The sequence below is a fragment of the Ovis canadensis genome, chromosome 21, assembly GCF_042477335.2.
Source record: "Ovis canadensis isolate MfBH-ARS-UI-01 breed Bighorn chromosome 21, ARS-UI_OviCan_v2, whole genome shotgun sequence".
Classification (NCBI taxonomy): domain Eukaryota; kingdom Metazoa; phylum Chordata; class Mammalia; order Artiodactyla; family Bovidae; genus Ovis; species Ovis canadensis.
This window is the reverse complement of record NC_091265.1, coordinates 55,527,744-55,538,496: the sequence shown is the minus strand read 5'-3', so window position 1 is coordinate 55,538,496 and position 10,753 is coordinate 55,527,744. Positions and strand designations below refer to the sequence as shown.

At 45.9% G+C, this 10,753-nt stretch overlaps 1 protein-coding gene across 1 annotated transcript; it reads left to right on the top strand.

Moving 5' to 3' along the window:
- The first annotated feature begins 1,904 nt into the window (after nt 1-1,904).
- LOC138426445 (pregnancy-associated glycoprotein 1-like) lies at nt 1,905-10,720 on the top strand. The gene is made up of 9 exons (XM_069565005.2): nt 1,905-1,957; nt 3,037-3,187; nt 4,164-4,281; nt 4,380-4,498; nt 5,657-5,850; nt 6,769-6,885; nt 8,572-8,713; nt 8,801-8,899; nt 10,571-10,720. Exons 1-9 carry the CDS (start codon nt 1,905-1,907, stop codon nt 10,718-10,720), a joined length of 1,143 nt encoding a protein of 380 aa, XP_069421106.1.
- The last annotated feature ends 33 nt before the right edge of the window (nt 10,721-10,753 follow it).

Genomic DNA, 10,753 nt, shown 5'->3' with positions numbered 1-10,753 from the left:
ATGGACATGAGTATGTGTGGACTTCGGTAGCTGGTGGCAGACAGGGAGGCCTTGTGTGCTGCCGTTCATGGGCTCATAAAGAATTGGACACGACTGAGCAACTGAACTGAACTGAAGTTGTTGAATATAGTTTCAGATTTCTTTCCTTTTTTCCTTTTGGTTTTCTTTGGTTTTGTTTTTGATGGGATGTATGTTTTGTTTTTCCTTAGAAGATATTCCACTCTGAATGTAGAGTCATAAGTCTGAATTTTAAAGCCACGTAAGTAATGTGTTGTTATAGGTAGCTAGTCAACAACTTGATGCAATTAGATTTATTAGTTTTTGTTCTCAATTTGTTCAGTTCAGTTCAGTCCTTCCATTGTGTCCATCTCTTTGCAATGCCATAGATTGCAGCATGCCAGCTTCTTGGCCTTTTGGCTAAGATCAAGTGGTGGCTCAGATGGAAAGCGTCTGTCTACAATGTGGGAGACCTGAGTTCGATCCTTAGGTCGGGAAGTTCTCTGGAGAAGGAAACGGCAACCCACTCCAGTACTCTTGCCTAGAAAATCCCATGGACAGAGGAGCCTGATGTCCGTGGGGTCGCAAAGAGTTGGACATGACTGAGCGACTTCCCTTTCCCTTTTAGGCTTCTCTATCCATCACCAACTCCTGTAGCTTGCTGAAGCTCATGTTCATCAACTTGGTGATGCCATCCAATCATTTCATCCTCTGTCTTCCGCTTCTCCTCCCTTCAATCTTTCTTAATATCAGGGTTTTTTTCCAATGAGTCAGCGTGTTTAGTATGCATTCAGTCTCTTTTTAAATCAAGCAACATGAGTTAAATTCCTCTCTGTCCCTACTGCACTCCCAACTCTAGGCTGGAAACAAAAACCTACAGAGACTGAAGGCTGATTCCAGCATATCACTGTGGAGATTTCATTTGCACTGTTTTTTCAGGGAAAAAAATTAGTTGCTAACATTAAAATCAGTAGATTGTACATAAATATCCAAACTTCTGATTCTCCTGAAAACATAGGCAAAGGCATGCTTTCCAGCATGGCTGAAGTGGAGGAAAGCCTGCTCCCAGTGGTAAGGCCTGTGCTGCCGAGGGTCCAACATGGCCAACTAGTCCTAGTATCATATCTCCTGCCTCCTGGGGCCATGACTTTGTGAGAACTAGACTGCTAGCTCTCTTAAGATAAACACTACTTTTGTCTTGATCAACTTTGACTTCGAAGCCTTTAACCCAGAACCTAGCACACAGTTCTTACTTGTATGTTTGCTGGATGATGTAAAACGTCTTGTGGATGTATATGACATTTCTTCCAATACTGAAGCCATGCCACTGAAGTACTGTTCTGTCCTAATTCTTTGATGCAGCCTGGCATCATAGATGACCCTGATGTCTGCCAATAGACTCACTACCTAAAGCCAGTTGTATGTCCCAGGGCTGTCCCTGAAGTCTTCACTTTGCCATTTGACAACTTATCTTCCTAGCAATCTCCTTTCCAATGAAGACAGCAATGCATATCTCATGAAGTGGCTAGGAAGATGACCTGAAACCACGAATGTTGAGCATGGCCCCTAGTATCCATTTTCATAATGTTCTTAGCCATTTTTTTCTCCATGTAGGCAAGGTTCTCCTTCTTAAATGTCCATGCAGATCAATCTGATTTTCCAGCCAAGCTACAAGGAAGAGATTACAATTCAATTCTCTGTATTCTGAGAAGCTTCAAAGGCCACTCGTGAAGGACACTGATGAAGGTAAAGATTTTATCAAGACCTTTGTGTTATTTTTTCAGATCTTTCAGTGGCCTAAAGGGGAAAACTAGGGTAGGTCAGAGCATATATAACTAGGGGCTGCTAGTCACCACTACGTGCTAAGAACCCAAACTTCCTTGAGTACCTAGAGCCAGGAAAGAAGCATGAAATGCATTGTGCTCCTTGGGCTGCTGGCCTTCTCAGAGTGCATAGTCAAGTAAGTATGGGGACTGTAAGCCACATCATGTTCCTTTCTCAGATTTTTCTTTTCATCTGATTATTCCACCCATCAGGTTTAGAAGGGAATGAAATCTTTCCCTAAGAGTCTTAAAGTTCAAATCTTTATTGTTAATAAGTAACTTGCTCTAGGAACTGTAGATCCCAAGGTCTTATGTAGATTTGCATGGTTGCACAATTCTTAGGGTCCAGTCATGTCATGCCCTATTGAAAATGCAACTCCTTGCAACTGTTCAGGGCACAGTCTATGCAGATGTCAATGTGGTCCCGTGGAATAGCACTTTCTACATTTTATTTAACATGTCCTCTTTTTTCCCTGTCTACTTCAGTGTGTATATGCCTATGTCTGCATCTCTGTATCACTGTCATTTATCTCTCCATCTCTTTGGAAGTCACTGGGAGTGTATTTCTCTCTGTGTTGTTTTCTTTTAATTTTTCATTTGATACATCCTTCCTTCTCAAGCCTCTGAGTTTCCTTACTTGTTCCCTATATCTTGGATTCTTTTTTTCAACTCTCACTTCTCTTTCAAAGTGGAGAAAGATGCACTGTTTTATACACACTGTTTTATATCTGACAAGCAGTGTGACCACAGACAACTCAGAAACCTCTTGCATTTCAAATTTCTCCCTTGTATAAGAGGATAAGAGTCCCCCTTCTACCTCCTTCCTTGAGGTTCTATGAGAAGGATAGTGTGGGATGGCAACAGCAATGCTAATGGCTGTCATGTTGAGACTTCCTATTTATCAGGTACCTTATATCCATCACTTCACTTATCCCCAAGATATTCTTTTTGGAGGGTTTGTATTGTTACATTCCACCATTTTACTGAAGGGAAGACTGAGACACCACACGGTCATATGGCTTACCCAAGATTGCAGAACAGAACCTGTATTCAAAGTGATGTCTTTGTCATCGTATATGCATAAAATTCTGATAATAATGTGCCTCATAAAGATGATTAGAAAATACACAGGGCCATTACAATGACAGTTATGCCTTAACACTGACAGTTTGTTGTAGCATCTTCTTTGTTTTCTTTGTCAAATGCTTGGTTAAAGAATACCTCTAAGGAGAATGAAGACCATGAGAAACACCGTCAGTGGAAAAAACATGATGAACAGTTTCCTGAAAGAACATACTTATAGTCTGTCCCAGATTTCTTCTCGTGTCTCAAATCTAACTATTCACCCACTGAGAAACATCATGGATGTGAGTATTTTGGGAGGATGGAGCTCCACAGCGCCCCCTGGTGCTCTGGTTTAGTACTGAGGCTCATCTGGAGGTGCCTGGTGGGATGTTGGGACTGGGGTTCCTGCAGGAGGCAGAGACACTGGAAAACAGGGACCCCACCCAGAGGAGAAGGCACTCTCGTCCTCAACTGTTGGTCTTGGTAACTGGGCCCGGCAATTACCAGGTGGTAGATAAACATCCATTTCTGTGTCAAAGATGTGTCATTAGTTTGAGGGCAATTGTTCCTTAGGAACTAGGTGAGCCAGTCAGTTACAGATGAAGAATGAGCCATCACTGATCAAAAGGTAGAACCAACTGCAAAGCAACTGTGACTCCCCTGGCAGAGGAATTCAGTTTCCACAGATGCAAGAACCACAGCAGTAAAAAGTTACTGAACCCATATTCCATGTAAGGCCGTGAGAATCTAACACTGTGGTTACTGTTTTTAGATTAGACAAAGGGTTTATTTTGTCTTCAAGAATGCCCATGCCAGCCTGAGAGATAGGCAAAGGGTATATACATGTCGAGTGAAAGGGTCACCTGTGTGGAGTTGATTGGATGTGGTCTGATAGAGGGAGTGGCTGGAGTTGATCCAGAAGGACCTCCTGGAGAAGGGGGTGCTGAGGCTGGGATTGAAGAGACTACAGACCTTCTCAAATCAAGTCACCAGGACTTCCCTGGGTGTCCAGCGGTCCTGGAGGCCCAGTGATTATGCCTCTATGCTTCCAATGCAGGAGGTACCACTTCAATGCCTGGTCATAGAATCAATATACTGCATACAACATAGAACAGGAAAAATATATCAAATGGCAGACACCTCTGTGACCAAAGTCTGTGAGCTGCATGGTGGTTAGAAAGTGATCTCAAGAGATATGTGACACCCAGAGGGAGGCATTAGTGTGGGAATAGAGGGTAGCCAGTTCTGCACTAACCTACTCCCTCCTTTTCACTGTAGATGCTCTACGTGGGTAACATCACCATTGGAACACCCCCTCAGGAATTCCAAGTTATCTTTGACACGGGCTCATCTGACTTGTGGGTGCCCTCTGTCTTTTGCCAAAGTCTAGCCTGTGGTGAGTACAGACACCCCCTACCCAGACCATCCTTCACTTGCCCTGTTGCCCTGTTTCCACCCTTGGCACCTGATGACACTCATCTCTTGTGTCTGCAGCTACAAAGGTTATGTTCATACATCTTCACTCTTCCACCTTCCGGCCTACCCAAAAGGTCTTCAACATCAACTACAATCCTGGAAGGATGAAAGGACTTCTTGTTTATGACACAGTTCGGGTAACAAATGCTGAGTCAGGACTGGCTATGGAGTGAGCCCAGATTGCAAAACAGATCCAGGACCCTTCTTAGCCTAACTCCCATAGAATTGGCCATCTTACCCACAGGATTCTGCATTTGGGGAGACAGTGCATGTCGTGACACATGAGCAAACAGATTAGCTAACCCAGAGAGTGGCTTGAGGTGTGGACTTGCAGCTCCTCTGCCCATGAGCAGTTCAAGGATCATTTTGCTGGGAGTGAGAAGAGGGGAAAAAAGCACCCACTTGCATATTCACAGACTGTTCCAGGCGCTTTCAGGTTTAGTCCTGCAACAGCCCCACACAGCAGTTACTCTGATTAGCTCATGAGACATAGAGGAAACTGAGGTGCAGACAGCAAGGGCCTTGCTGAGGGCACACATGTGGTAAAAGGTGGAGTTAGGCTGGCTTTTCAGGACTGAAGTTGCTGTGGGGTGTTTGGGGACAGGATAAAACTGATCTGCTCACCCTGGGGGCACTCAAGTGCTTCAGGTATCCATAGTGGGAAACTGGAAGCCTGAGAAGTCTAGGGGCCTATAAATGAGTTCTCACTCTAGAAGACCTTTGAGAGTCTAATTAACCTATGGCCTGCCTCCTCCAAATTATTTGAGTAGTTCCGCTATCTCACTTTCTCTCTCATACACACGTACACAAATACACACATATCCCCAAAGGTGAATTCCCCAGGCAGTAATTTCATAGAACCCTGCAAGCAATATGGTGTTTTCAGCTTCTGTCTTCCTGGACAGATGCAGAATCCACAGTACATCACAGAGAATGCAATCCATTCCTGTCAGTAGGTCAGTGATGCCCAAGAGGAGGCTATATTGCTCTCCACTCAGTTTGTCCATAAGGTGGTGCCAATGGGTCCTGGCCTGACTCGGTTGCCCCACCTGTACAGAAGCCATGAGGCCAACTTGACTCACTCAGGTGGTGTTTTTCAGAGGGGCAGATGTTTTAAATTTATAGCCTCTCTCAAGTGGAACCCAAATTCCCCTCCCAGCTTGGTCTAACCATCTGTGGGCCACCAAAGACAGAGCCCAGCCTCAATTCTCTGAGGATCTAATGGCAATGCACTCCAGCCCCGTCCTAGCCCCGCTTCATGTATCTGTAAGTGGGAACACTCTTCTCTCCCACAGATTGGGGACCTTGTAATTACTGACCAGCCTTTCTGTATAAGCCTGTTGGAAACCGGATTTGAGAGTATACCTTTTGATGGCATCTTGGGCTTGAACTACCCAAACATATCCGTCTCTGGAGCCATCCCCATCTTTGACAACCTGAAGAATGAAGGTGCCATTTCTGAGCCTGTTTTTGCCTTCTACTTGAGCAAGTAAGTCTGAGATGGAAAATCACTTTATCCAAATTAGCAGTAAGATACTTTCAATGCTTTCAGATGCACGAAAAATATAGAACACTTGGTAAAAAGTATCCTGAGAGATAATCTAACCCAGGATAACTATGGCCCCAGGGCCCTATCTGGCTTCACCAGTGGCTTTTATAAATAACGTTTTATTGGAACACACCCTGTTCCTAATGAGTAATTGCTCTCCGCGGGTGAGTGAGGAGGAAGACTAATGGACAGCAACAGGAAGCACGTTGAATAAAAGGCATTAGGATTTGCTTATGTATTTGATAAGGAAATAAGGAGAAGGATGGTGGATATCTTTCCTTCCTCATTAGCATTTCACTGGGAGCCCAGGACCAGCTACCCAATTTGTGGAGCCAGTGAAAAACGAAAGGGTGGGACACAAAACTCTGGAACTCTTGTTCAAGAAATATGAGGCATTTCAAGACAGGGAGAGCAGAGGTGGGGTCACTTCTGAGTGTGGGATCCTTTGGACAGTAGAGGTCACGGGCCAGTGGAGCCAACTCTTGGTGACCTGAACCCACACCCTTAGAACTCCCAGGCCTTGATTTTCCTGAAAAATGACAAGGTGGATAAGGGGAAAGCCAAACACTTCAGCACCCTGCCCTCTGATGGTGTCTGAGCACTCAGGTCCCTGGAGGCCCAGGGCGTCTTCAGAAGACATAGTGGGTGGAGCCCACCAAGTGATTCAGCTTCTGACCTCCTCTGTGCCACTCACTAGCCAGTTACAGACCTCAGTCTGGATCTCAATTGCCCCCCGATGTTATTTCTGCATCTGTATGTGGGGACCTTATTAGGGCTTTGACAGGTAGACAAGCACAGCTCTCAGACAGTGCTGTTGTTACTGTCTTCCAAGGATCGCCCCCTCACTTCTCTCTACAGAGACAAGCGGGAGGGCAGTGTGGTGATGTTTGGTGGGGTGGACCACCGCTACTACAAGGGAGAGCTCAACTGGATACCATTGATCCAAGCGGGCAACTGGATTGTAAACATGGACCGGTAAGCCTCTCCCTCTGAGGTTCAGCCCAAGTGATGCTCCCAATTCTGTACATGGACACAGGCAGACACACACAAATAAATTCTCAAACACACAGTCCCACAGACATATACACCACCCACAATGACACAGACAGACACACAGACACATGGAAACACACAAGCTGACACACATAAACATACAGAGACATATATAAACATTTATAGCTAGTTAGAAACACAAGCACACACAGAGACACATACAAACACACATACAAAAAAACACATAAGCACACAGATACACAAACAACCCATGGGTTCATAATCCCCAGGCCTTCTGAGCATGGCTCTGACCTGGGTCCAAAAAGGGTCCAGAGAGTTCTGTGCAGCTGGGAGAGAGCTGCATCCACTGCCATTTGAGGTGGGGAGCATGGTTAGAGGACTCTACATTGTGGTGAACAGAGGATCAGGGAGAATTTCAGCAGCCTGAACAGAGTTATGAGAAGATGACCAACAGTCCAGGGCTATCAAGGATATAGGAAGTTCTCAGTACAGATAAATGTCTGTTTAAGAACAGGGAAAGTTCTAAGCAAATGGGGACAACTGGTCTCCTTAGGGAGCAGCTACCCAGCAATGGAGAGAGGTTGGCTGCAGTCTTCAGACATGAAAGCAACTAATAAAAAAGACACCCCACGTACCTTGGCACACAGTGGGGGGGGGGCTATAAGAGAGAATCAGGAAGGTGGGATCTAGGAGTGACCTGAGGACAAGAGGCATAATTAATAAGTTTCTGTGTGAGACCCTCAGACAAAAGCTGACCTGTCCTTTGGAGTTTCTGTGGGCTAGTCATGTATTTCCTTGCCAGGGTCTCAGGGTCTGATCTGGTTGTAGGAGCAGTGCTGGCAGACACCGTCTCCCAGAGGAGCCCCTCTCTCCCTTTACTGTGAGAATCTTCTGCCCTGGTTAATCTCCTTCTTCACTCTGTGTGCTACCTGTTATTTGTTCCCCACCAGATACAGCTCTCTGGATGTTTCTTATTGTTTTCTCAGTCTTCATTCAGTCATTGAACAAACAAGCATTGGGCATCCAGTGTGTGCCAGGCACTTGTGCCAGGGACACAATGAGAATAAAACTTGCCCTCACATCTAAGATGGCAGATGTACATGAAGTGACTCGCCCACATAGTGAATTGTGACTTTGGTACATGCTAGACATGAGGAGGAGAAGGCAATGGCAACCCACTTCAGTACTCTTGCCTGGAAAATCTCAGGGTTGGCGGAGCCTGGTGGGCTGCTGTCTATGGGGTTGCACAGAGTCAGACACAACTGAAGTGAGTTAGCAGCAGCAGCAGCAGCAGCAGCAGACATGAGGAAGGGTCTACAGACAGTGACCAAGACAGGAGACTGATAAACACGGGGGGAAAGACTTCCCGAAAACTGTACAGTTAGGGTGGAATCTGGAAGATGAGAAAAATTTGCTAGTCAAAATGGGGTGGAATCTTCTAGGAAAGGAAGACCAGCCTGTGTCAAGGTGCAAAAGATCCTGGTGTGTTCAAGTAGTGCATTCAAGGATGTCAAGAAAGGTGCTGTGTCGAGAGTAAAGGAAAAGAAGGCAAGAGACAAAGGGCTGTTTAGGAGACAGTGAGGAAGGGGGCAGCTCTGGTGAGACTCAGAGTGACCTTGATGCCCACTTTCTTCCACTATCTCTCAGCATCTCCATGAGAAGAAAGATTATTGCTTGTTCTGGAGGCTGCGAGGCCCTTGTGGACACTGGAACAGCACTGATCAAAGGCCCAAGAAGACTGGTCAATAACATACAGAAGCTCATTGGCACCACGCCACAGGATTCCAAGGTGAAGGGTCATGCCCCAGGGTCACTCCCAGTCTCCACACAAAACATGGATCTCCAAGGCCAACCTCTCTCCCTTTCTCTCTAACAGCACTACGTTTCATGTTCTGCGGTCAAAACCCTGCCCTCAATTATCTTCACCATCAACGGCATCAACTACCCGGTGCCAGCACGAGCCTACATCCTCAAGGTGAGGGGACAATACTGAGGGGTGATTCTCAAACTGGGGCTTGCAGCAACCGACACGGTGCTGCTGGGAGGAGACGCCCTCTACTGGCCATCTCTCACCATTGCAGATGCTGATGAGCCCTGTGGCTTGGTCAGTGACTGCCAGAAAACCAACCATTTGAGATTAAAGGGCCATCTGGGATACTGATCTTCCTGAAATAAATATGGAGATGCCACACAATGCTGGCATGGTGGGAATCACAAGGAGAGGGGAACACTAAGGTCCTCAGTCCTCAAAGAGCTTCAATTCAATCTGAACCCTTAGCTTTATGAAGATGGAAGTCAGCTCTAGCAGTCCCTGAAATAGGCCATGTTACAAGGAGAATGGCTGGGAACAGTCCCAGTGTGATGTCCCAGCATAAGTTAACAATCTGCCTTCCCTTCTCAAGTTTTTTCTGGTTTGGATGATAAATTACATTGTCAGCCTAGTACTCGGCTGCATCTTCCCCTTGCTCTGGCCAGTTGCCTCTCTGTGAGTTGGGATACCAGACCCCTTTGTGGGGAGGTTGGATACTAAGGTGAATAAAGGGTGCACAGTGACTGCTCAGCCCCGGTACAGGGTAGAGGCTTCATGTCAGCTCCCTGTGGGAGTTCAGATCAGGCTGATGGGCTCAAAGAAGGCTTTAAGGAAGAGAGGGAATTTCAGGAATTCTAAAACCACAAACTCATTGAGCCATATGGAGGGTTGCTTGGTTCTAGGCAGAACTGCACTGGATTCCATGCAAATGGCATCTCACAGTGGTCTAACTGAGGACTAACTAGGGGTGATGAGGGCCAGGGACTGACCAGAGGGGATGGGGAACCAAGGTATGTTGCCCAACCAAGCCTGGGGTGGCCAAGGAGGGTGAGTGTGGGCCAAAGGAGGCTTCACAGAGTTCCTGAGTTAACGTGTTGTTCGCACTGCTCTATTTAAGATGGATAACCAACAACGAATTGCTGTGTAGCACAGGGAACTCCGCTCAGTTATATGACAACCTGGTTGGGAAGGATATCTTGGGGACCAGGGTACCCAGATACATATGGTTGAGTCCCTTTACTGTCCACCTGAAACTCAGACTATTGTTAATCAGCTATACTCAATACAAAATAAAATTTTTAAATGAAGTATGGATTGTGGGGACGCAGGAGGAGAACCAGCATTCTCTGCAGAGAAAACAAGGAGCAGAACTCAGAAGGAAGGAAACAGGAAGTGAGGAGAACTATGGACACACTTGTTCTTTTCTAAATAATTATATTGACGTGTGGCTAATCTTCAGTGTTGTGTTAAGTTCTGCTGAACAGCAATGTGACTCAGTTATACACACAAAAAGTATACATTTTTCTTATTCTTTTTCATGTGGTTTATCACTGAATATTGAATATAGTTCCTTATGCTCTACAGTAGGACTTTGTGGTTTTTCATTCCTCTGTTTCCCCAACTCCCAGTCCTCCCCTCCCTCACATCCTTCCTCATGGCAACCTCATGTCTTGGACCTATCTGGTTTTGGATAAACTCTCATATCCCCTGCTGCTGAGAAAACCCCTTGATACTTACCAAAAGAGGGAAATAAAACAAACTGTGCTGGTTCTGGGTATTGGGGGGAGTTACCGGTAAGGGCTCATGCTGACTGGTATATGTCTCTGACTCCCCCAGGATTCTAGAGGCAACTGCTATACAACTTTTAAAGAGAACACAGTGAGGACATCTAGAGAGACCTGGATCCTGGGTGACGTCTTCCTGAGGCTGTATTTCTCAGTCTTTGATCGAGGAAATGACAGGATTGGCCTGGCACGGGCAGTGTAAATGCTTAGAGTGGTTCAGGAATCAGAAAGGCCT

What these genes read in the sequence shown, in the direction of transcription:
- LOC138426445 (XM_069565005.2), top strand. Translation starts at nt 1,905, where the DNA reads ATGAAATGCATTGTGCTCCTTGGGCTGCTGGCCTTCTCAGAGTGCATA. An exon ending in CACTGAGAAACATCATGGAT is followed by an intron (nt 3,188 to 4,163) that starts GTGAGTATTTTG and finishes TTTTCACTGTAG; the next exon opens with ATGCTCTACGTGGGTAACAT. An exon ending in TTGCCAAAGTCTAGCCTGTG is followed by an intron (nt 4,282 to 4,379) that starts GTGAGTACAGAC and finishes TTGTGTCTGCAG; the next exon opens with CTACAAAGGTTATGTTCATA.